Below are 27,626 nucleotides of genomic sequence, written 5' to 3'. Positions count from 1 at the left end.
TTAAGTAAAACACTCCAAACAAAATGGCATTTTAACGTCTAAAGTTATGCAGCTCGTTCATAAGTGGCTGGTATTTCTTCCAGTTATGATGCTGAACAAGATCAGTTGCAAAGAGTGAAGACACATAAACTAAATTCTGTTATGGGAAATTGGAAAGAAATAACTTAAAAATCCTGGACTGAAGAACATGTGTTCAGGCAGCAACTCATTTAATGTTGTTTGTTGTATTTTATTGTAAGGCTCCAGCAGATTTTTGAGGAGTTTCATCATACAAGACTGTAAAAACCTTAAAAAGTTAAATATTTAAAAATACATAATTTGGCGGCAAAGGGGGATTTGCAATAAAATCAAAGAAGCAAAGTTCAAACGCTGTTGAGCTTCACAGTTTTGCAGAAAGATTAAAAATGTGTTTTAAAGAAAATGCATGTTTTGAACTTAAAGTTTAAGGCGGCTCAGGCTTCATAGCTCCTCTGCAAATAAGTGAAATGACTATTTTTTGTGGCGTTTAGCAAACAGAAATCATTTTGTGAATCCTCACTGTGTATGTAAACATTTGGTTTACATAGCCAGTTAGCAGTGAAGCATGAAAGGTTGATTCTAATTATGCTGATTTATTTCTGTTCTTCTCTTTAACTTGGTAAAACTATATTTTTACGAGCATCCCTTCTTCTGTGCTGCTGCTCATATGAAATTATTGAGCTAAATTGGTTTGTCCTTCAGCTGCGGTGAGGTTTGGGTTGCGGACCTGGCTGAACTGCCTTTCATTTCAAAATTCTCCTTGCAGCGATCTGGTACTATCTCTTTAGTGTGTGTATTTGTTAGAGATTGATATTTTGTCAGCAATAATTTTATTTTAACCCTTTGCCCAGTTGTATTTTTTCCTAACAGTCACAAAAAAAAAAATCAAACGGAAACACATCTAGTTTGTTTCTAAATATATGACCTAAATATGCATTCTCTACACAGCTACTCTTTGACTCTATATTTTTATTCAATCCTTTTGTTGCCGTGGTGATCTGTGAGGCAGTAAAACATCCAAAGACCCTGAAGTCCCACTTCTTATATAATGATTCACTAAGAATGATCACCATGTGTAGGAAGTTGACGTTTGGTCTTGAAAATCCCCATGTAATTCACTTTTTCTAACAGAGGATCTAAAGCCGAGTTTCTCAGGGAATGCTGGTGCCATTTTCTCTTCAGCTCTGATCCAAGAACCAGATATTTCCTTATTGGGTATCATCTGAAGATGAGCACTGAGAAATGCACCTGTTGCATTAGGCCTGCAGTCATCCAGTGTCATCGAGGAGGAAGAAACAGTAAATGTCAGTGTACCGATGGGTTTACAAATAATAAGCAATCAGGCCATGGTGGGGTTTTTTAACTGCGGAAAACAAGGAAAGGGTATTTTTAACTACGACATGCGCGGTTATCAAACGAAGCTGAGTTAGACTGATTTAAAATCTGAACATATGTGATTTGGCACTACAGCTACTCAGTGGATGAGCCTCCACCATGTGGAGTAAAATAGTACATGACCGATTTTTTTCTTTTTATGTTGTCGGACAAGATAACGGATAACAAAAAAAGTCTAGCGTGACCTGCCGCCCTGACACCAACTCACACACATCTTCATTCACAGTCTTACTTGTAAATCGATTTTTCTTTTCTTGGACGTTTTGATGTTAGCTTGTCGATGTCTCAGTTTTATTCGCTGGGAAAATCAATAAGCAGCTTGAGGTGACTCTGCTGCTCTCTAGTGGCGAGAAGCCGTAATGTTGGCTGGTAACAATCGGAATGCATTATGGGAGATGTAGTTTGTAGTCAATTCGTGCTCAAAACCTATTTTAAGTCAATCATTGGCGTATAAAATGCTGGGGGGCCACATGTGGCCCGCAGGCCTATGTGCATTACACCATAGAACTGCCAATTGGTAATTGAAGTAAAGTAGCTTCGATTTCAAAGAAGCCTACATTGAAGTCGATTGGCAAATGAACCATCACCAAAGAGGAAGGCTCTTGTTGTCTCACTGCACCCCAAGAGATGCATAACCTACAAAAAACTGTTTCTGTCTGGTTTTGAACCAGAGACCTTTTGCGTGTGAAGCAAACTTGATAACCACTACACTACAGAAACTGAACTTCTCTGCTTTGTTTCAGTTTGAGGTTCCAAAGTTGATGATGTGAGATGCAACATGAAAATTTCAACTAAGGCTTGCACTCAGATGCCTGGATTCAGAGTACAGACCATGACACCACAGAGCCCTTGTTGACCTTTAGTAAACACCTGTGATGAAAAGAACATGCAAAATCTGTTTCTGTCTGGTTTCGAACCAGAGACCTTTTGCGTGTGAAGCCAACGTGATAACCACTACACTACAGAAACTCATGCTCTTTGTGGTGTTCCTGGTAGATGATCCAAATTTTGTTAGAGACTAATGTCAACAATGGGTATGGAACAATGTCAAATACTTACAGATCCTCTCAGAGAGCACAGTAACTTGGTGAACAAACTGTCAAACTTATACTTGTGCCTAATTTCACATTACAGTCCATAAACTAAGCCTGAGATCAAATAAATGTATTAAAGATGTCATTAGCAGAGACAAATGGTTCTACAGAGACTTGGCTAAATGGCTAAAAAATAAAATCAATACATACAAATAAAAAATGGTTCAAAAATAAAATTAACACATTAAAATAGAAAATATCTCTGAAATACAATCAACACTTGAAAATTAAAAATGGTTCAAAAATACAATCAACACTTCAAAATACAAAATCTCTGGAAAATAAAATATTATGTATGTTGTTTTGAAAAACATTAGAATATAAGCACTTTTATCAAATCTTCATTGTGGTAAGATCATGTCAGTTCTTCTTAAATCCATGGAAACTCAACAGTTTGTAAGGTAGGTGAGTTAGCTCAGAAGGTTAGAGCACCGTGCTGGTAATGCTGAGGTCATTGGTTCAAATCCCGTATGGGGCAATTCATGTCTAAGGTCTTTCACACAATCAACACTTCAAAATAAAGGTTTCAAAAATAAAATCAACACTTTACAATTAAATGGTTCAAAATTAAATCAACACTGTAATAATAAATAAGGTTTCAAAAATAAAATCAACACTTCAAAATAAAAAAATGGTTCAAAATCAATACTTGCAAATAAAAATAGTTCAAAAATAAAAAACACTTTACAATTAAATATATTTTTGAATTATTAAAAATGGCTAAAAAATAAAATCAATACTTACAAATAAAAAATGGTTAGGAAGTGCATTTGGTTGAAATGGCACATTATTTTCAAGTCTCCATTACAGACCAGAGAAAACTAAAGAGAATGCAATGTTGTGTTAATCCATTTGAGGAGCCGGCAGTTTATCTTGAGGAAATAAATGACGATGCAAAAATTAATTAGACTGTAACATGCGCAGTCCGCTGCTCAACCACTGAGGACGCGGCTCTGCCGCTGCGAAGAATATTTAAGATTAAGATTTAAGAAATGGAGCATTGGTGCAAGTTACCCAGGAGAGCGGCGCTCTGGAGGAGCTGCAGACGTAACATCTGTCCGTTTCAGAGAAGCGAAACCAGGCAAAAAAAAAAAAAAAAAAAAAAAAAAAAATCCTGGTAAAAGCTCACACCGGACCGCGCAGGGTAAAACACTCACAGAGTTCAGTTTATCTGTTTGGATCAGACAGATCCAACTGACTGATGAATTAGCGCAGATGGGAACCAGGAGGAAGTGCGTTCAGACCCCAGCGGGTGAAGTGAAGCTAATTTAAGTGAAGTCGCTTAATTTAATTTATTAAAAGTTATTGGGGCCTCGGTCAGTGGTTTTTGTCACTACGGAGAAAATGTAGATACATTTATCTGCTTAATTTGTGATGGGATCTGGATTCACGGTGAATATTAACTAAACCGCATAAAATGCGACTAAATAGTCAATGTTAATATGATTGTAATTTCACGGATAAAAATAGTACATGACCGATTTATTTATTTATTTATTTTTTTATGTTGTCGGTCAAGATAACGGATAACAGCCACATGTGGCCCGCGGGCCTTGAGTTTGACACATGTGGTCTATAGAGTAATTTGCAAGCCTGTTTAAAACTACAGGTACAAAAACATATTTGAAACCACAGCTAATAATAAAAGTAGGAAAAACACAATAAACTGAAAAGATCAAAATTGTTTAGAGGTGCAAAATCTACAAGGGAATCAGATTTGTCTCGGTTTAAGCCAAAAGATTCGACATTCTCCAAACTTTATCCTGCCCTGATTGCTCTCTAAGTCACGATGAACCATTTTACCTCAGTGTAATGCAACATTATAACCAATTTCTCTTTGCCCACTTTCTTTGATGCTTTTCTCAGCTCTTCACTGTGGGACAGGAATGGAGTTTCCTGAGGAAAATAAAAAACATGCGGCTCCCTTTCATGTTTGTCAACAACCCCTATGGATATTGCAAGAGCAACATTTGGAATTATTCTGTACCTGAATATTGAAGACGTCTTTCAATGTACGAACGGTAACCGAGTGTATCCGAGAAGGTATGAAATTCAAAATATAACAAAGATTATGCTCGGTGGGGGGCATTTGATGCATTTACAACATTAAATCTGGTTCTAAGGCTTTAACAGCTAGCTGTGAACGTGTGCATGAGCAGAAACTCAAACAGCAGGGGGGAATTTGATTATGAAAACATGATGTTCATATTATCTCACTCCTACCTGGGTTTGGGGTTATTTCTTCAAAAAGCTTTTATGTTTTATTTTTTTTTCTCCCCCCCTTCGGTTTTAATATATTCAAACTTACTGATATTAGAATATCTCTGCAGAGCAAAAGAAGAAAAACTTTCTTTCAAATGAACGTTTGTACATACTTTAAATGAAAGCAGAGTTGTACACATTGGACCTCACAGTCACATTCCATTTTTGTTTTTTCATGTTCAGCCGTTTCATTTCACATGGCCAAACTGACTGACTAAAACTGACCTCGGTGACTTGTGTTCTGTCAACTAACAATTAACTGTGAGGGAATATCTTTTAAATTATAGCCACAATATGTATTCATTTAAACGCAGCAGAAGGTTTTTTTTATTTATTCATCCAAATGCATAACCGAAGGGGACATTTTTCCACCATGAGGAATAAATGAAAAATTCAACAGTCACGGACAGCCTCATGGTAGCGGCCTTGCTAATCACTTGGCTAAGTATGCATGTGGTGACTGTGGAGAGGAATTAAAAGTACATCAGTATTTTGTGAGGTTAAAACATTTTCCTAAGATGTGTTGCATTTATCATTTTTAGACTCTTTGTGGGTTAATAGAGAGTTAAATCCAGTGACATGATTCTGCACTCAGTTGTGCTTAATTGCTTTTGTTGTTATTTTTCATCTATGTGGAAACTCTAGAAATTCACGCAGTTAATGGAGCAGAGGCATCTACGACCCTTCAAGCTTTTGTTCGCCGCAGCATTTCATCGTTTGAATATCCTGCAGACCTGCTGGCACAGCATTGCTGACAAACCTGGATTTCCTAAGACTTCAGCGGAATAACTGGATAGCGTCGGTGAAGGCTGACGAGGATGTGACAGACAAGCCGGAGGAGTAGTGCAGAAATTTTCAGAAAGTGCAACTCTAGAGGTTTAAACTTTCAGCGCGGTCATGAGGTTGTTTCTTAAAGTCATCCCTTCCCTTTAAAGTAGATAAGAACCAACATTAGGATCAGACATAGTTGGTTTGAAGCTAAAAGCTTAACCAACTCACCAGAGGCCACGCTGTGTATATTTTAGCATTCAAAGTTCAGTAATGGAGCGCAGAAGTGTATCAGACGTCTTACAAAGCAGTAGTGCAAGATGTCCAGCTAAAAGCTGCGGCGCTCCTGGGAAATAGTGATGGAGGTGGTTCCCCTCAACTTCCGTCAAGTCTCCTTAAAGCAACTCCTATTTGCCCCCTGAATGTCTGCTGAGGTAAACAGGACGTCCGACTGGCTGTCCAACATGTTGAAGATCAGCTTGGTCACGGGACAACAGGAGATCTGTTCAAATAGCAATCTGGACATGTTGAAGATTTAATAAAAATCTGTCAAGTGAAAGGCCCAATATGATGATAAGCTGGTGACATAATTATAAAAATTGATTGCAGGAAAGCACAAGCAGATAAAATCAGATACATAATCAAATAAGAAGACATCAGTTACAAAAAAAAAAGACAATCCATATTTTCGGCCAACCAAAAGCCCTCCTCTCAGTTTCGTCTTAGTGGGCAGACCTGAGGTCAATTGCTATGCCAGTTCTGTCAGTCGGAATGGGCCAAAATTGCAAAACTAAATTGCAAAATTGCAAGATCACGGGTTAAAAAAAATACCATTTGTAAATTCTGTTCTACCATAATTAAAAATTCTCTCAAAAAAGGCATTCTTCAGAAGACTCTGCTGTTAAAACACATTAAAACGCAGAACGCTGTGGTTGTAACATGACAGAACTCGTCACTCTCCTAAACACGCATGCTACAAGTTGGATGCAAAACGTTATTTGAACAAGCAAATCCAAAATCTGACTCAACTTCCGTTTGCAGTGTTGCAATGAACTGGGTAATGTCCCCAGAAACAACAAGTTGTTTGAGTGCAGCGCGTGTCAGATTCAAAATCAACCTTCCAAGCAGGTGTGACTTGTGCCGCTGTGCCGAGGGAAGCAAAAGAAGACGCTTCACGCCCCACAATGATCTGGGATTTACTCCATTGTGCCATCGAGGTTATGTTTTGTTGCACTCGGTTCTCGCTCGGCTGCGTCCTCCGTTCTCCCTCCTGGACTGACTGATTTGCCATGATAGTGGCTTTCAGCTGGACTTCTCACCACTGGGTGTTGGTGTGGAGCTTGCTTTAAATAGCACGACGACATGTTCCACTGATATATGTCGATCCTTGCAACATATCTTCCTCCTGTTGTGGAAAGGATTTGCAAATTGAGTTGGTGTTTTAAAAACCTTGGTAGAGTTTGCGTCGTGTTTATTCAGAAAACAATGCTCCTGATAATGCAGGCGTGAGACGGAGGCTGTAATTTTCCTTGCCGGCAGACTGCAATTTGTTCCCTGTTGTTAATAGAGACATAGCTCACAGAACCTTTGCTTTATCATGCTATTTTGACGTGTGGTGTACTTTTACATCCATCTATGTGACTAGCTTTTAAGCACTCGGGTGCGATTACTGTCCTCTTACTTTGTCACTTGTGCTTTTTCTTTCCCATGAACGTGATCCCACTGTACTGTTCACCTGCACAATTCAATATCCCCTGTTCTGACACAGATGCATCTGTCATATTGATCTTCCTTAAAGGGATTGAGGGAGCTCATCTGATGACATTCAGTCAAAACTCGACACAAGAGGGGGTTTGTAATGTTGACATTCTAAGAACACATAAAAGCAGAGAGCTGTCCGCCCTGCTTGCTTCGCACTGATGGAAGAGAAGCTCTCAAAACAGGTTACGTAATTTATTTATTTTTTTTGCAGCTGTCATGGTTGAAGTACGATGGCAAAAGGTGGCATATCCATGTTTTCACACACATTCAGTGTATTTTTCCAAAATTCACACAGAGGAATGAGACGATCCCTCTTAAGACCGCTCCAGACCTTAGGCCTCTGTTAAGCTTGTTGTGTGTAACTCACCACAGAGACGTAACAGAGACGTATGAAACACATTTTTTCAGTCCATATTTGAATGTCGCAAATGTTTCTAAATTCAATAAAATTTGAAACGCCCCCCTTACAGAAAAAAAACAAACAACAAAAACATTAGCTTCACATGTGAAAATCACATACGAGTTGATATTTGTCACATAAAAAAATCCACATGTAAAACAAGTGGATTTGGAATGTGTCGCGGTATAAAAATGTGATTTCCTCATGTTGCTCACAGCCTCTCTTTTACGCTACACCTCCTTCCTCACAGCGGAGCCTCCTGTAAATGCAAAGTATAGTGAAAAATGAGGACAGATTATCAGTTTTCCTGTAAAGATAAGTTGTTCTGCCACCATTAGCAGAGCTGCAGCACATACACAAGCATGATTTACAGTGCTGATTCTTTCCTACTAGATCTGATTGGTTGTTTGTATCCAGAACGATGCACTTCTGTAGATCTCAGTAGAAGGAGACAGAGAAGCTCAATTTATTTTACTTTTTTTACAGATTTACTGTCATTGTTCAGTCTCATGAACTGACAGTACAGTCAGTAATGTAGATTTACATCTTTGTAAAAGTACATATTAGTTTTACAAAGATGTTAAAAAAACATTTTTATAAAGTTGCATTTATAATGTTTTTAGCGATAGAGATGGGGGCAAAGATAATTTATATTTTTTTTAAAAACTGTACAACAACAGGAGCTTGTGTATTCTGGTTTGTAGGGCTGGCTCCAAAAGTAATTTGGGTGAAATAAACCCAAAATATAAATTAGTGAAAAAATATCTACAGAGATGGAAACTCTGTACTTTTTTGTCACATTGGATTAAAACATTGCTTGTTATTTTTTTTGCAAATCTTTACTGCAATCTTGAAACTGGAGATTTGGCGGTGTTTATGTTTCATCTGTGATTTAAATTATTTAAGAAAGTGAAATTAAAAAGAGGATATGGGATGATATGTTTTTATCTGAAATCAATAAACTAAACTAAATGACAATAACTCTACTTGGTGTACAAAATAAACTGTTTTTGCAGTTATTTTAGTAGCATTTTCTGGAGCAACGTAAAGGTGTCCCGAGCAAATAAAAAACATACTTCAGCTGGCCTTGGTCCACTTATTCTCATGGTTCCTGTCTGAGATCAAAAAGGGGAACAGACAGCCTGCCTCCATGTTTATGGAAGCTTTTTTAATATTACCACTGAGGCTCATTAAATTCAGGAATGTTCCTTCTAATACTGGCTAAACCACTGATAAGGGGACAGAAAATTGAAGATCAGCAGGAAGCACAGGGGGTGGACGGAGGAGGACGGAGGTGGCCAGCGGCAGATGAGAAGTGGGAGAAACAGATTGCTTTTGACTCCAGGTCTGCTGGGAAAACCTGCTAAGCCTGAGCAGCAGCGGGAGCCGACAGGCAGTAGGTGTAATGTCAAAGGCTGCTTATCAGAAATGAGGAATCGTGCTTAATAGCCCACAGTTAAAACTACAGACTTACCCTGACATGAAGTGGCAGAGGGATTCGGCTCTAAAAAGGGTAATTAGAACAGCTGGTGAGTAATCAGCACAATAAAGGGTAGGTGGCGATGGAGTAATCCAGCAAGATGAGGCGCAATATGGCTAGAGCCAAAGACCTTAATGCAGCTGTATTAACAAATGTAAGCCGGTGTCCTTGTTCACATTTAGTGAAAGAAAAGCACATTTGTAAGGCCAGAGGACTGACACAAGGTGAAGATAGAAAACAAAAAAAATCCATAACCGCTGTACTTGAGTATTATGGAGTTTGATAGGTGACTGCTGCCCATCTCCAGCGGTCAGTGGGTGATAGACGGGTCTCACTCTGAAAAGGTCGCCAGTCCATCACGGTACATTGCAAAGAAACAGAGGTTATTTAAGGAGGCTACAACCTCAGCGTATATGAAGCCTGGCTTTCAAGGAATCTTTGTTTTTTATGTATATATGCTGCACACAGTATAATGAGTTTAGTTCAGGCAAAAAAAAAAAGATGGAGATCAAATTATTGCAGATATTGTTACAACTCCTCCTTCTACTAAATAATAATAATTAAAACTGTAGAGCAAAAATAATCCAGACCATTTTGAATATTTCCAGCTTTAATCATGATCCATTCGTTGTTTCATTTAAGGGTTTTGTTCCACATTTCTTATTGCCGTAAAGTTTTCACATCTTTTCATTTCAATAGTTGCAGATTATGATAAACTACTCTCTCTCTCTCTACACACAGACATAATTTTTGCCAAAAGTCAAACTTAGTGAAGTTTATCCTGCACTTGTTTTTTTGCAACAAGTGCTTGAGTTGCGTTTAAGTTAACTTTTGTAAAGTTAACTTAATAGGCCATCATCCATTTCCATTTGACTTAATAATGCAAAAACAAACCCACTAGACACACTAAAAAATAAAAAATTTAAAAAACTTTGAGAATACGTAATATATGTCAAATAATTAATGTCCAAAATGTGCATTCAAAAAAAGCAGCCCCTACACTCAAACACCCCCAGATCTAAAATGGCCTCTTAATAAAACCTTAAAGAAAATATCACTGCTTTTTCCCACTGAATCACCATATCGACTTTTTCCCCACTTTGAGCTGAGCAGAATATTGAAGTGTGCAGTTTGACAGCGTGTGCATCGGGAACATCCTGATTACAGCTGAGACCAAAACAGAGTCTGAGGTCAGGACCACAATCTGTTTTGCAGACTGACTCAGGGGTCCCGTGTCAGGCGGGTGGCTGCAGTCTGAAGCTGTGGACTGTTTGCCCCCACAATCATACTCACCCCAGGGGTTATATGTGTTGTAGGGAATGTATGAAATCCTGCGGTGTCCCTATTTTTTTTTTTTATAAATGTCAGTAGGACAACAGTATTTATCACCCTATTGTGTAGGGTGACAGGATTTCTATGGGAGTTTTTGAAGATTTTACTTTGCTACTTCAGTTTATCCAAGTTCTATTATTCTGCAGAGGTAGCCATGTATTATATTATTAACAAAAGTTGGGTATTTAAATATATACAAACTTGGAGGAAAAAAAGTCTTGGCAGCTATAATGCATTTTTGAAAAAGGAGGACCGTAAAAGGAAAACCATAGATTTAAAGATTTTAATATAGTTTGTTCACATTTGCAGAAAATTGCATATATAAAAATAAAAAAAAATGCCGCCAACTTTGAAACATTTTACTTGGACAAGGCTTTAAAGGGGCAAGATAGGTTTTAAGATAGTCTCAGCAATGGGTCTGGGTTTGAAGAAGGTATCCTCCGTAGCTTGTTTAGCTAATAGTTAGCTTGCTAACATTCCCAGCTATTAGCATATTCAACTAGTTTCTGAGGTGCTTCTAAAACTTGGCTAAATTGTCTCGAGTCTCATTCTTGGATTAATTTCATTTTTGCTTTTTCCACATACTTTTCAGATCATCAAGCAGAATTTATTGTCATACGAACCCAATGTACTGTTACATCATTTCACCTGAATATGGGGGAAAAACACGTCTTGTTACAAGTGACATGATTTTCCCAGTGGCACTAGTACTTTTTAAAAATCAATATTAATGAATTATTTATGTAAGATGAGTTACTTGAAAGTTAGTTTTGTTTTATTTCAAGTATATCAGCACCAAAAACTAGACCAAAAGTACTTGGTAAGATTTGCAGTGTTCATAAAAAACTTTATTTCTACACAAAGTAGATTTTTCCTTTTCCCAAAAAATATTATTCACCTCACATGTCATCTCATCTGGTTCATCTGGTGAACCTAGCATTGTAAATGTATTTTTATGCCTCCACCAGTATCAAAGACAATGTGCTTGGTTGAAGTCAGGAAGTTCCTGTGAATGTTGACTAAATTGCTGCCTACTGGAATGGCATGGGTCTGTTGTATTTGATTGGAATCCTACATTATGACATAAAAAACACCTGTGGAAAAATGACCACTTAAAAATACATATCAGCAGTTGCGTAGAAACTATCTGAGGTAACATTTACCAAGGTGTCAGGTGTTAATTAGTCAGGAAAGGCCAGGTGATGCAAATTTCAAACCTTTGTTAATCCTGAATCCTCAGACCTCATCCAGACAATCAGCAATCACCGGCTCCTCTAAGCAGCTGCCTGACATTTTGAAAATTAAAATAGTTAACAACCACAAAGCAAGAAAAAAAAAAAAAAGGATGAAGTAGCAAAGCCTTCTCAGGTTAAGGTTTACCTTAGCTTGTAGTCTGAAATGACAGTCATCACAGTAAAGTTAAAGCAGTATTTGCAGAAAACTACAAAAACCTATACAGATAAGTACTCATAGCAGAGGTCTGCAACTCCAGTCCTCAAGACTCTCTGTTACGCCACTTTCAGACACATCCCCGCTCTAACGCACCAGAATCCAATGAATGTTTGATAGACAGACCTCTGCAAAACTTGCTGAGATGCCGGCGAGGAAATTCAGCCTTTTGATTCAGGTGTGTTGAAGGACAGTGACATTCATGGGCTGGAGTTGCAGACCTTTTGGCTTACAGACTTTCCAGAAAGGCAAAAGTAAACCTACAAAATGCCTACAGGAGGATAACCTCTGAAAAATAATCTTCTTCACCAGAGCTCCATGACAAAAATAACTCATGAAAAAGTTTCTGGGACAACTTCACCATAAAAATGTCAGAAGGCTTCTAATGATCATTTGGTGTGCTTGTAGTATTTTAAAGAAATGTGCAGTGGTCCAAAAAAGAAAAAAGTTCAAAAGGTAACTGTTAGTACAAAAACGTGGAGAGTTTCATCAAAAGAACATTTTACTGATATTTGGTACAGAGTTATGATTTTGTTTCACAGCCTTTAACGCGGGGAATATTTCACAGATGAGGAAATCAATACAGTATCAGCCTGCTCTGAAAGCAAACGTGTGTAAGACTTGAAGATGAAAACAAATCAAGACAGTCCTAACTTACAGCAAATAACCTGAGACCAACACATCTGGAGGTGCAATCAAAGATTTATCACAATAGAGCAACAGCTTTTTGCTACGAAATGAACACAAAAATCATTTTACGCCTTAGTAGTGAATTGTAAATGGGCTACCACTGGGCCTTTGAAGAGGATAATGACCCAAAACACACAGGAAAATCAACATAGGAATGTTGTAGGCACAAAAACCACAGCCCAGTCCTAAATCCCACAGAAAACCTGTGGAGAAGAGAGCTTGATGAATGGATAATGGAGAGACATTGTGTAAAGAGAAACATACGCTTCAACCTTATTAAAGTTGCAAATGTGGCGGCCTGTGGGCGATTAGGGGTTTCTAAAAAGTATTAACAGCAGGAGTTCAGTGATTCAGTTCTTTCTTCCCATGTGACTTTTTTCTGCCCACTGAAAAAAAATGTACTCGAATTAAAAGCTTTACTTTTCCTACCAAAAAAATAAATCCGTGCGTGATTACTCTAGTGTGATTATTGTAATATGAATTAATTTTAACACATAAAATCTTTTTTTTTGTATGTATGTATGAGGTCTGCCAATATTTCTGTCCTCTTCAGTGGAATCTTTACATATCTGCAGGAAATGCGTTGATTTTTGGCTCACTGTGCTGAATGTAGCCGAAAAATTTGACCAAGAATGCCACTTAACAGATGATCTGTTATTTTTCTCTTTAAACCTGGCACACTGGTGTCATCTGTGAAACTATGCAAGAAAATGTTTATTTCTGTTTTGGTTGAGTTTTCTGCAGTGCTTTTTTTTTTAATCGCAGCCTCTTTGAATCTGTTTCTCAGTATGTTTTTATGACCGTTCTAGTATAAGTGGCATAATTATTACTAAATAAAAAAATCTGGTAGAAGTACATGATGCAGTCCTCATTTTATTTAAAAAAAAAAACCATACATGGTTAATAAAATACACATGATCGGGACTCAATACGATTGTCAGGATTCAAAAAGACCCAAACACCCGGCCCATAATGTACTACTTTGCAAACAGGAAATCTAAAACTGTCTTCCTTGAGGATGTAGCACTGACCAACCAAATCATTTTACAGCGCCCCTTCGGATGTTTCAATTAGTTCTCCCTCATCAATGTGTCTGGGTCCGGCCATTAAGCAGGCACATCATCAAACTTTGTTAGAAAAATATGTGATGTGGTTCCTAATAGTGTGTTTAATGACAAGAGCGTGCTGCAAAATGCACAAACTGTCATTTTCAGGGCCTCATAAAAACAAGCCTGCTGGTTTCACTGACACTTGAGCCTCCCTGTGTATCAACAAAGGAGGTATGAAGCTTAAGATCATGCATTTCCTACTGTGTGCTGCATGCATTTTGTTTTCCTGCATCGTGTATGTGGGAGCAGGAACAAAGAGTGCTTTCCTGACATTTATTTGGGAATAAGAATAGGAATTTATCAGACATCTATCTATCTGATTTGCTGTTTTATACCAGAGAAGCCGTTCTTGCAAGCACTGTGAACAAAACAAGGGCTTTGTTGTGTTGCTGTAAATATTTGTGTATTGATTCTAGCTCACAATGTCTGTGCAGCCTCGTGGCAAGGAGAAGCAGATGGACTATTGTTAAATTTTGTTGGATCACAATAATTCTCCTCTGCTGATAAAGTCACTGCGTGCTAAACACTGTATATTATTCCTGTTGCAACCAAGCATGGATAGAATAATCTATGAATTGAAGCTTTGCAGTTATGTTGAAGACAGAAATGTGCAGAAGGAATCAATTAAAACACAGCGACTTACAGATCACGTAAGAGCTGTTCTCATCTTGAACAGCAGGAGTCGCTACATTAAAAGAAAATAATACCATGACGTCATATATTCTTGATTGGAATTTCCCGTTTACTGGCACCGTTGCACAGCTACCTGCAACAGAGAGCTAGAAAAGTAGCAGCTTCAAAATCCAGTAAAAACATTTCTGGTACAGAGCCACCTTGGTTTTGTCTGTAGAGATAGCATTTCCTCACATGGAGGTTGATGCTCAGTGGATTATAATATCAAATGTGCCGTAACTCATAAGTAAGCCAAAATGCAGCACCTGAGAGTAAACAACTAATTGCCCCCTAGCATTTAGTAATCAAAAGGCTAAATGGCAGCCAGGTGTTGCAAATCAAGTGCACTTGATTAACTGATTATCAGCTGGCGTGAACACCTCTGTACCAACAAAATTACCATCAGGCAGGTTGCTGGTCTGCAGCGCTTGAGTGTGAATTAACACAACGCCAATAAAGACATTTTAGAAAATCACATTTTATTGATTAAAACCGACTTAGTCAGGTGTGATGAATAAATCAATTTCTTCCTGCAGCTGCTTAATATTTTTGCCCAACATTGTTCATAAAGCTCATTTTACATTTACAAGAACATTTTAAAGTCCAATTGCTTCTTTCCAATGGACAGAGAAAACACTCCAGGAAAGGTGATATGTGAATTTTTGTGTGTGTGTGTGTGTGTATTTACATAAGTGAGAAATGTAAAAGTAGTGCATTTTTTATGAATTGAGAAGAAGATGACTCAAACATAAAGACAAATTAATGAATAGCTGAAAATTGTGTTCTGGGTTTTTGGTGAACAGTTTGTGGAACCACGTTGTGTTAAAGTTACTATTTTACAAACAGAAAAATGATCGTCTATTCGTCTATGCAAGACAATTCGACATCATTCAGATTGATGGAGCATCTACAAACATTAATTTTCAATACCACAAATTCTTGACTCTATTCGTTCTGGAGGCTTACTGGGTCATTCCAATATGTGAATGTAAAACATTTCAATGTAGATCTGTCTGTATATTTAGAGTCATTATCCTGCTGAAAGCTGAACCCAATCTTCAGTCTTTTCCTGCCATATTTGTCCCATCAGTTCCAACCAACTTCCCTGTTCAAGAGAAGCATCCTTACCTCATGTTGCTGCCACCACCATGTTTCAAGTGGGGAGGGGACATTTTACTGTTAATGTTCCACCACAAACGTTTCATGTGCTTTCAAAGAAGTGACATTTCGCTTCCATCTGGGGTAACCGCTTGCTCTGAACTTTCTTAACTCTCCCCCAGCCCCCGTTGTAATGGGGTGCGGGTTGGAGTCCCCCCGTTGTTGTACAAGGATGCGGGTTAGAGTCCCCCCCCATTGTTGTAAAGGGGTACGGGTTAGAGTCCCCCCATTGTTGTAAAGGGGTATGGGTTAGAGTCCCCCCCCATTGTTTGAAAAGGGGTGCGGGTTGGAGTCCCCCCGTTGTTGTACAGGGGTGCGGGTTAGAGATCCCCCACTGTTGTTGTAAAGGGGTGCGGGTTAGAGTCCCCACCGTTGTTGTACAGGGGTGCGGGTTATAGTCCCCCCCACCGTTGTTGTAAAGGGGTGCAGGTTAGAGTCCCCCCGTTGTTGTAAAGGGGTATGGGATAGAGTCCCCCCATTGTTTGAAAAGGGGTACGGGTTAGAGTCCCCACTGTTGTTGTAAAGGGGTACGGGTTAGAGTCCCCCTTCTTTTTTTTTTACATTTCGGCAGGAAATTTAATGTTTTTGATAGTTGATTCAATATTGCATGACTCTGTCTTTTTGTGTTTACTAATGTAAAGCACTTTGAAATGCCTTGCTGCTGAAATGTGCTATAAAAATCAAATTTGATTGATTGATTGATAAATGCTTTTCAAAACCTGGCCTCTTTCCTTCCGCTTTACAATTATGCGTTACTGTGTGTTAGTCTGTCACACAAAACCTAAACAAATCACTGACATTTTCAGTTGCATCATGACAAAGTGACACAACAAGGGGTATGAATACCTTTTCACAGTGCTGTGAAAACAAGGTCTCAGGTTTTGTGATGATGCTTCACTAGACGGGCGAGTTTCTGCAGACCCTGACTGAGAATTTGTTTTACCCGGAATATCAGCTGCTGCTACTTACAAAGAAAATGAAACGCGTTTCATCTGCAGACAGAAGGAATGGCCTCTAACATTGTTAAATATTACATGATGTGAGGGAGCTGTTAGCAGTTATCCACTCTGGTACTGCGGGCCCACATGCAGGCCTGCTCTCCTCATATCACCAAGCCATCTGGAGGGAAACTTTATCGTCTCCCTGCCACCCTGCCTCATTAGTATTCCTCTTACACAGACTGGAAAGGAGCAGTGTGTGTGTGTGTGTGTGTGTGTGACATTTCTCCAAAACACAAAAGAGTCAACACTACTGAGGATTAATTGAGCAGTTAGGGAGCCCACCTCGGACAAACCTGGCTCGTTTCAGGTAATGAGAACGCTCTCCTTTTCCTAATCCTCATTGTTACCCTCAGCTGAGTGCAAAGCAGCCATTTCAACACGTCTGCATCCTCCAACGCTGTCCACAAATGGACCCAGGAGTAGTGACTTAATGCTTTTGTTAAGCATAGGCTTAAATGTCTCTCTTATATTGACAAAAGAATGATTCCCTCAGGCGGGCTTTCCCCTCAGTCGTTGTCCGTCTCTTTTTCTTCTTTTTTTGAGAACTCTGTCAGCAAATAGTGAGATTGAAATCCTCTCAAATGATGCGTTAAGCAGTGTTTCCAGTATTCAGAGTGAGCTGTGATCAAAGACCGATCCTTTCCTGTCAACTCCACATGGCCTCTCATTAGTGCCTCTGTGTGAAGGAACTTCCCTGTCAGGATTCTATTACAATATCTCCATTTTTAGCTTTATTAATTTAATTACTATGCTGCACTTAAACAATGAACATGTTGACAGTATAATGTACATTTTCCTTTAAGTATAACCAAACTCAACTTTATTTTTTTTACAGTAAATATTTCAGTGAAACCAATGATGCAACTAGTACATTTCCATAAAGACTGAAGGGGATTTGGTGCCATGGATTTCAGTTCTGAGACAGTCTGGGTCAAAACATCAGTCAAGGAAATAACTTTGCAGCTAGCTTAACTGTGTTCTCAAACTGCTAGACTTCCTAACTGCTAAGCTAATTGCTTTGTTTATGGTGAACCAAGTGCAAAAAGTTCATAACAATGGATATTTGCACATTTGTTGCACTGAAACAGTGCAGAAGCTTTCAAAACTGTTCAGGCAGCCATGTTGGATCTGAAGTTGTCAAAATTCTGAAGTTGATAGATATTACAGTTTTTTTTGGGGTGTGAAAATCAAAAATATGTTATCGCTAATACAAATTATTCAGCATCAGTTTAGTATGCACTTATTCAATCATAAGAACATGCTTAAAGACATTTTTTGTCAAATTACAAGATGATTCCAGTGTCAAAAACCTAAATGAACTGAAAAACTACCTAGGTCTGACATGCCCTTGTGATTTTTTTATTATTTTTTTTCATGGTTTTAGCAAACAGTCTGAAATACATTTACATTAGTATTTTCTTATTATAATGACCATGCCCTTATACGTGTCTATTATTGGCAATAAAATTGACTTTATGAATGAATGCAATGTATTACTAAAATAATTATTACAGTCAAGATCCAAATGATTTTATATATATATATATATTTTTTTTTTTTTTTTTTCAAAAACCTTTCTAAATTTGTTACAAAATATATTCTATATTATTTATTTATTAAATGTTCCTTAAAGCAGATCTACTCACAGGACATGTGTTGCCTACTTCATGCTGTCAGACAGCTGCTATGTCATCTGTTTCTTGATTGTATGGATTACAGGTCTTTGATAGTCAACTTGAAGGTAGGTTTCCACACAATGTGGTAAATCAAAGTTACTTTGTGATCACCAATTTATTTTGTATTTATTTGCCTTTTTGTATAATGTGGTCTGATCTGCCTTATCTGCAATACATGAGTGTAAAACACAAGCAAAAACAAAATAAACCTCTCAAAGTTTTATTATTGTTTTAATAACTTGCATATGATTTTAAAACTAGCAATAGTGATTATGTCAATTCCACATTAATGTCTCACTCAGCGCTTTTAGCAAACCTACTTTTTGTGAGCAAATGTGAATACAGTATTCAAATTGGTAAATATGAAAAAAAAAAAGAAATCCTGAAAAATTAGGAATTCTAACCAGCAGTCAATATTGTTGCGTTCAACATACAAAATATTTTATATTTATGGAAATTTTATCTGCGCTTTGCAGCTGTCTTGGCTGCATTTCCCCTCAGGGATCAATGAAGTTCATTTTAATCTCCACAAAAACCTTCTTACAGACTCAAGACAGTTTTCTTCAGCGGAGAAGTTATGAAGAAATCACAGTAATACCCATTTGTAAATCCTCTAAGACCCACCTTGCCAGCAGTCACCGCAAACCTGAAAGTGAGGGATGTGAGATACATTGAATGTGGCATCAATGAGGCATGAATAAAGAATTGTACCCAGCTTGTTTGCAGCTGCGCTTCATTCCCATCCACAAACTTCCTGGCTTTTGTCGGGCTTCGGCACAGGGAACAAGGTCTTTCTTTTCCCTTTGCAGCTTAGGGATATTCTTAAAGCCTTATGTGTTGCAAAAATGAACAAAATTTATTCTTCAATCGGTGAGAACTTACAGCAAGCACAATAGTTCAGCCTCTAATCGTTATCCTGCTCAGTTTATATGTCAAGTATGTGAATAATGCCAGGTTATGTTATGGCTGTGAAAACTGTCAGTTTCTGCAAAAATGAAAGGATAACTTTGAATAAATGCTTTCTTCTCTGCTGGAAGAATGCAGCAAACCTCCTGCATCAACCTTTGTTATTAAGGCAACTTGCTCTCTAAGAATCCAGACTTGTAATATTTTAAAGCGATCTTAATCAATACTTGTCTTTCTGACAGTATTTCAAAAATATATGGCTACTTTTTTTTAGTACAGCACCCACACATTCTCTTATTGTTTGGTTTAATACATTTAAATTCAACATTTTGAGGCTAAAGAGAGAATCCTATTGCACAGTGTTGGGGGGTGGGTGAAGAAAATCATAACAGAAATCTTTGGAAATTTAGTATGTTTGTTACATCAGCCTGTTAAATCTACTCCAGATATGACTACTTTTCAGACAAGAGTTACATAACAACATACTACAATCAATGAATAAATTAAGCTCTTCTCTAAAATATTTGCTGTTTATTTTTCCATCTCTAAGAAAGAAGGACGATGTCACAGACTGTACGTCTAGTGATAGTGTTTAAAGAGCTTTTGGGAGATTGAAGAACCTTATTGATCCAGGTCAGCTCAGAAGGTCAGGCTGTTTAGAAGCAAAATGTGTGTATATAAAAAACCCCAAACCTAAATAAACATCTGAGAACATGTGATAAGTGAATATCATGAACTAGAATTTTGCACGTCTTATCCCAGTGCAACACGGGAATAATGTGTTATGCCCCAGATGATCAAAAACAACATTTGCAAACCAAGTGCAACCAATTAATTGCATCTGCTTTTGCAGGTAAATCCCATGTCAATCCTATAAATATTTTGGACCAAAAGAGGGAAAACTAGTGGGCTGCACACAAGTTATGCAATGTTCCCATAAAGTCCAGATGACCAGTGAAGTTGTCGTTGTGTCAACCTTCCAGACCAGTCAGGTCTTCTGATCAACTCTGCGCTGCATCCCCAGAATCAGAACCAAACATGGAGAAACAGCATTTGGTTTTTATCCTCCACTAATCTGAAACAAACTTCCAGAAAACAGTAATGATGCTGAAGCACAGAACTCCTTTAAATCAAGGCTAAACGCCTCCTTGTTTAGAGCCGCCTTGGAGTAACAATAACTAGAACGTTGGTTTATTGTAGTCTTCATTAAAATATTAGATGATTGCCATCAAATGATTTTGATAGTGGCATTTAACAAAATGTAATGTTTGTTGCTTGCTTGCTGTTCCCAACATGATTGGTGTTTGCATCGTGTTTTTATCGTCGTACAAACACCTGAACTACTTTGTTGCTGAAACCTGATTTGAGTTTACACTCATGTGGAACCAGTGAAATGCATTCAAAGTCCATGCAGATGATCCCCATGTGATGAAAATAAATTGCTGTAATGCTTTTGTTAGAACACTTAAGTTACTTAAGTTCTCATGCAAAATGTGTAAATTACACTTAAATCTTATGAGAAAACCTTAGAATAAAACCTATAATTTAAATGCGACACCCATGCAAAACCAATCGGATCATAATTGATATGTAAAACCTGTAAACTATGTAAAACCGTTACATTACAGGTGACGATGAAATCAAACAGAAATTACACAACCTCAACTGGCAATGTGGAGAAGCAGTGAAATAAATGTAAAACAATTGCATATTATTGCATATGTGAACACCATAACTTACTTGTAAAGCCTCTTAGAACTCCTAGTTTTCATGCAAGGCACGTGTAAATTAGAAGGGATTAACATGCAAAGACAAAGGCGCTACAAGAAAAATGCACGGAGACACCCTCTGGTTTGACGTGAAAACCAGTAATGTCAACGGTGTATTTTTCTTCATCACAAGTCTTTATATGTGATCATATTTAAAATCTATTTTTTTCTGCAATGGTGTATTTGTCTAATACTATAAATGATCAAATTATCGAGTAAAGAAATAGATGAAAAACAACTCTTTATTAACACTGTTATCTTATTCTTTATTTTGTCACAATTGTATGTCAAATATATATACGCCTATATGACATATATTATATGACATATATAATTTCATTTCTTTACAATAGAGAAACAACATAGAGATGACACACTATTTTGGTTTCTAAGTAGAAGCTCTTTTTAAATAGTGATTTTTCTTCATGACACTGTTTAAATCAAGCTTCCACTTGAGTCACGCTTTAGTTTTTCTTATAGAGTCACGTTTATTCACAATGTGTGTTTGTTTGTCTCTTTGTGGTTTCATGTCTTTTGTGTCAAGTTTTTCTTTGTTTTTTTTTTTTTCCCCCCTCTTTTTATCTCAACAACAATTCGCTCTGTTAATCTCCCGTTAGAATTGATCGCCATCTGTTACTGGTCCATGTGGCCACACAGATGGTCCCACAGTCTAGCCATCCCAAGTCACCAGTAAAGGTATCCAGTTATTAGAAATGGTGTCTTTGAAGCTTTACAAAGTTAATCCAATCAGCTCGCAGAGGGCTTGGCATAAGTGTTTCCAGTTCCTCTGCAGCTGGGTCCTTTGGTGGCCAGGAAGCTGTTTGCCCTTCTGTTTGCGAGAGATGTCTGACCTTGGCACTGTCCCTGGACTTCTCTTTGGCCCTCCACCTTCACAACGCTGGTTCCACTCGCCGTGTGCGCAGCTCCAGCTAAATATTGGACACCTTTTCCGTCAGACTCCGGCTCAGTCTCAGCCCCCAGAGTGTTTGTGCCACCGCGTTGGCTCTCGCTGTGAGATCCGTACATTTCCTCCTGGCTGGAGAGGCTTTTCTGCTTTAAACCTCGCACGATTTCCTCTGTGAACTCAACAGAGCAGGAAGCCTTCTTCTCAGATTCCAGCAGAGCACGTGTGACAACAGGGGGGTTGGCGCTGCGGGCTGAAATGTCCGTCTCTAACCAGACGTTCCCAGATGGAGGGGGAGGACTGCCGGCGGGCTTCGCCAGCTCCCCCGACGGCGCAGGTTGCCACTTTAGGAGCCCCGCGTGGCTCCGGTCGCTCGTGCGAGCAGGTTCGGCCTCGGGGTCAAATGCTTGGAGTGACGGGATGATGGGCACAGAGCGAGCACGCAGGGAGTGTGGCAGGAAAGTGGTTCCCTTGTCCAGGCGGGTGCATGGGACCTCAGTCCATCCTTTTCTGGCAGTAGTGTTTGCAAGAGCGGTCCTGGTGAGGAGCGCGCCGACCTTTCTGCTGGCCGAGTCGCACCTTTGGGCAAAAGAGGGAGCAAACAGGACAGCATGTGAATAAGAGTGGAAGGCATTGACAGTGTGTTGCAAAAGTAGACATTTCTCTTGAACCGTTCGTGTTCACATTATAATGCATTTCATTGGGATTGTATTTGATAAAACAACACAAAACAGTGGACAGTTGTGAAGAGGAAGGGAATTACATATTTGAAAACAGTCCCTTCTACTTTGCTGTGCCTAAATAAAGTTCTGGTTACCTTCAGTAAACAGAGGTCACCTAAACTGAGAATAATTACAGGAGCAGTCAGAGGGGGGCATGACAACTGTGGACAATCTGGAAACAGGACAGACAGTTTTAATAACAAAAAAAAAAAAAAAAAAAAATCTGACCTTTACAAAAGGTTGAAAAGAAGAAAACTATTTCTGAAAGAAAGCCATAATCTGTCCTGTTAGCATTTTCCCACAAACAAGTGAGAGCAAAATTGACCTTTTTTGCCACACTATTCTTTTCGTGACACATGATGGGGACAGCATCATGCCCACTGCAAGAAACAAGCTTCATTCTCTAGATGAGAAAAGCTGGTAGAGACGCAGCCTAAGACTTTCTGCAGTACTTCTGCAAATGGTGGAGATACAAACATAAACTTTGTATTTTAGATATCGACACAAATACCCACCACACTTTTCTGCTTTGCATCTTTGACTTTTGCCACTGAAAAATAAACATTTTTGACTACGACATGACACACTATGGAGACGTCGATGAGCATGACTACTTTTGTCGCATGTTATCGTTTTTATCCGAGGGATTTTGTTGCTACAAGTAATTAAAAAAACTGTTTAATAAAGAACATAAAGACACAAATGCAGCAACCATGTGTGTTTTACATTTTAATGCATTTCCACAGGAAAAAAAACAAAACAAACTTGCACCAACATAATTATTATTATTTAGTTATTGTTCTTGCATAATCTTTGACTAATTATTCATAATCCTCAGCATGAGCAGCCTTGTTTGTTACTGGATAAATGTTTAACTGAGAAATCCATTCTCTTATGACTGCCTGGTGCGCCTTATCAAAGTTTAAAGGCTCCAGCAGCAGAGCAGCTGGATTCCTTACCCTGGCTGCTGTAGATATGCACATGAACATGTTGTACACACATCACTGTGCTCTAGTTTTACTTTAAAAGCCGAGGCTCATTACACTTCCTCTGACAGGTCTTCAATTTAACATTTAGGGCAAAAACGGGCCTACATGAGAGTCTGATATTTCCCCATCACTGGCATCTTTTTTTTTTTTTTTTTTGGAAATAGTGACGCAGGTCTGTTGCAGGTTCCCAGAGCAGTGGAAAGTTTGGAAAAGCGGGTGGCGTAAAGAAACTTATCAAGAGTCAAGTGGGTGAATTTCTGTGTATTTGCACATGAGAGTTAATATTGCTGCAGCCTAAGGGGACAGTCAGTGTTATTGTCAGCCTTCTGAGGCTGTTTGTGGCATAACCGAGTTTAAATAATTGAATTACTTTCTCACTCCCTTCTTGGTATAATAAGGACAAATGCAAGCTGGAGGTAAATCCGTCGGATCAAAACATATCTAAAAATAACTCCCACGGCGAATTTGACTTCAGTTCCATCCCGGTCTGCAACGGGTAAATGTTTTGACACTGGATAATAAAACTGACTGCGGGGATTTGTTGCCACATAATGGAAAACACAGAAGAGTATTCTCGTGTTTGTTTGCCATCTTTGCCCCTATCTGTTTTTTTTTTTTGTTGCCTCCATCTTTACTCCTCTCTCCTCTCATCATCTCTGCCCAGTCGTTTTCCTGTCCCCGCGTCCCCCCGCCCCCACCTCGCTCATTCTCCTTTCCGCCTCCTGTTTCTCATTTCCAGAAATGAGAGGGTGTATCCATGGCAACATGGGAGATGAGGAGGCTGAGGAGGAGAGGTGTGGGGGGGGAGGGGCCGGTGAGCTTGCTGATGTGTGGCTCGTAAGTTGAGAAATAGGTCATTTTTAAGCCAAAAGGAGGCAAACCCGATGTTTGGATCAAAGGTACAAAAAGATTTATTACTGCAAAGCTAATAAGATATCATCTTTTCATAACTTTCTCCAAGAAAAGAATGTTTACACAGACTAAGATTTCTATGCCTTTAGACAATTTGGAAAATCCCAGTTAATGATGACAAGCTTCTGATGGGCTAATGCACAATATTCAATGGTGAATGGATTTTAAGGAGACATCAGACGTAGTTCTTCCCTCTGAGGCAGCATGGAAAGACATTTTAAAAAATAGGTCTAAATATCAGAAAGATTTATGGCTAGAAATGTTGGTCTCTTTATTAAAATTAAAGTACTGCACCAATTCAACAATAAAGAAGCCACTGCTGAAGCAGTGAGGGAATTAAAGCTTGAGCACAAATGGATGTTACAAATGAACAAAAACCAAATCTGTGTCCTCAGTTCTGCAGAAAATATGTAAACACAGTGCAGTAAGGAGGAAAAAAGTTCCTGCAAATATTTGTGAGCATTTTATAGTAGGATACGAGAAATGTTGACCAATAAGGTCAAACAATTTAAAAGGTAATTCTACAGAATATGAAGGAAATGTATGTGAACCTTTGAATTTCATTAAATCTCTCTCGTTACTCTAGCATTTAGCAAACAGAAATCTGCACTCGTCTAAAACAAGAAATGTTTTAATGAATTTAACGACAGATATTAAGAAAAAATAAATAAATGTGTTTTTTATTAACAGAGTGCACTGCACTTAAATATCTGGTTCAGCTGCATCTGAGAAGATTAACCTGGAATAGATTCATCAGTGCATAATAATATCCAAGTTGTTTAATTGTACAAATGCTGTCACGTCCCAAAGAGGATGATAAGTCTTCTTACTTTTTTTTTTTCAAACCGTTTGGAAAATGTGTGTAAGAGTTAATTGCCTACCGCTAACAGAGTTTTCCTTTGTGATTTAAAAAAAAAAAAAACAAGCAGAAATATTCCTCATTAGTTTCTTTATTAGTTTGTTATTCGGGGGAAGAGTGTGTGCACATCTCTTAGTGTCTGTTTAGAGGGGGAAATGACTCCTGGAGGGTCTCTTCCCCAACACAAGCCGCCTGGCAGGCTCCACGGAGCTTTGTTTAAAAATGTAAATTATGGAAATAGGTCACATAAAGAGTTTGGCAGCTTTGCGCAGTATCTTACAAGTCGCTGAAACGCTCAGTCAGGATGGCTCGCTAATAGGAACATCGCTGTGCTCTTTTAAGTGCGGGGAATACACGGGGGAGACGCCGCTGTTTTAATGACAGACGGATCTGTTAACGGTGTCATTGCTCCAGTTTCGCTCGACGACAGTAAATTAGACATTTCTCAGGTTTTGTTGTTTTGTATTTTGAGCTATATGCTAACCAGGACTGTTATTTGCACCTACACGTGCTCTTCGCTGTCTCTGTAAATAAAAGCTGGAACAATTACACGTTCTCAGAGTGACTGTTAAAGAAAAGATGATGCCTGACGGTATACAGAAATATACTTTGGAAAGTGTGTACCTCAACGACTAGAAGGAAATCAATATTTTTGCAGGTTTGAGAGCTGCTGTGCAACAATCATTCTGAACAGCTTTGTTTGCATTAATAAAATCCCTTCTCTCCTTGAGCACACTGGGCAAATATTGCCTCTTTGACAGCAAACGTGTCACTGATTTGACTCCTTTGAATGCGTGCCAGTTAGGAAGATGATCAGACTCTACTTTTGAAACTTGTTTAAGTCTCCAGATAGCTAACTGATGTGAGGCGACTCTGCCAGAAGCTTGCTTTGTTTTTAATCCAACCTGAAACGGATCCAATCTCTGATAATGTGCATCAAAACAGGTCAACTGGCTGCCCTGCCTCATAATTCTGATAAGCACAGGGAAGATCCAAGATGTCTCACAAAGTAGTCGCATCCCTCGTACTTTTTCCTGTTTTTTCTCATTACCAGCAATAGTTTAGACATTTTATGTCCCGTAGAAAAAACAGTGCTGATTTCCTACATTGTGGCAAATTCTTTCATTTTCCCACAGCTCCACTTGGGTAGCAGCACTGCCTCATCCGTACCCAACTATATTTTTTTCCCCTCACTGATGTATCATTCAAGTTCTTCAATTTTCTAATCTTAGCCATGAGATGATTTTTTGAAATTTGATTCAATTACATCCACAGGATGGCACCGACTCTCAACTTTATTACCATTGTACTACTGTGGTGTCGCATGCAAAACAGTTCGATGTGACCCACCAGCTTACTGACCGACTCCGAGTACGGATACGTGGCCTTAATTTACCTTTGCACTGTATGGATCCCTGCTTTGAGTTTGCCTTGAGCACCCGGAGTTGCGCCGAGTGAAGTTCGCCAGAGTCTGTTGGAGCCTCCAGGCCAACATGTCTGCAGACACACCCACACATCCTGGACACAAACTGTTTAGCCTTCAAGGTTTTTACCTTGATTTCCAAAAAACCAGCCACCACTGAGACAATTCCTCACCTGAGGCTGATGAACACTTAAGAGCCACAGTGCACAGCTACTCTGCTGGGAATGAACACTGCGCATCTTTTCAGTTCAACCTCGTCTTCTTCTTGTGTAGTTATGCTGTATACACGCACATATTCTCTTAAAAAAAAATTAGTTGATGTTTTCTTGTTGCGTGCACAAAGTTGGCCAATAAAGCTGATTATGAGTACTCCTTTCTGGAAGTTATAAAATAATATCCCAATCTGTGCCTATCTCTCAGATAACTGTCTAATCCAGCTTAATCCCAAAACATCCAAAGAGTAGCTCCAAAACTACCAAGTCATGGCTTTCCACATAAGCTGACAGGCCAAATAAGGAGAGCATCAATCAAAGAATGACCCAAGAGACCCATAAGTCTGCAGGAGCCGTAGAAATCCACCACTCTGCAGGGAGGATCTGTTTAGAAGACCGCTATTAGTGGGACGCTCCAAGAGTCTAGCCTTTATGGAGGGGTGGCAAAAGGAAAGCGATTTTTGAGAGTAAAAAACAATTAGCAGTTTGCCACAAGTCAATTGGGGGTGACTAAAATGTAACATTTTTACATCAGCATTTTATATACTGTACATTCAAAATGCTGTGACTAATCAAAGACCTTCACCTCACATCCTCCTACCCAAGATCCTCAATGTGAAACATCTTAGCGGCAGCGTTATGATGAGATCTTCTTCAGGAAGGAT

The 27,626-nt window shown here is 38.7% G+C and overlaps 1 protein-coding gene and 1 long non-coding RNA gene across 2 annotated transcripts in view; both read right to left on the bottom strand.

The window, feature by feature from the left end:
- LOC148153727 (uncharacterized) overlaps window positions 1-27,626 on the bottom strand; it is a 239,395-nt gene that overhangs the window by 43,138 nt on the left and 168,631 nt on the right. The window lies entirely within an intron of this gene.
- Window positions 21,165-27,626, bottom strand: part of nrg3b (neuregulin 3b) — a 122,349-nt gene continuing 115,887 nt past the window's right edge. The window contains exon 9 of the mRNA XM_088001027.1: window positions 21,165-22,423. Within this exon, the coding sequence (XP_087857153.1) occupies window positions 21,688-22,423 (736 nt within the window). The 3' untranslated portion in view covers window positions 21,165-21,687. The remainder of the gene's footprint in view (window positions 22,424-27,626) is intronic.

The sequence above is a fragment of the Poecilia mexicana genome, unplaced genomic scaffold (assembly GCF_051168715.1).
Source record: "Poecilia mexicana isolate PSO_F unplaced genomic scaffold, ASM5116871v1 scaffold_19, whole genome shotgun sequence".
In the NCBI taxonomy this organism is placed as follows: domain Eukaryota; kingdom Metazoa; phylum Chordata; class Actinopteri; order Cyprinodontiformes; family Poeciliidae; genus Poecilia; species Poecilia mexicana.
This window is presented reverse-complemented; position numbering and strand designations above follow the sequence as displayed.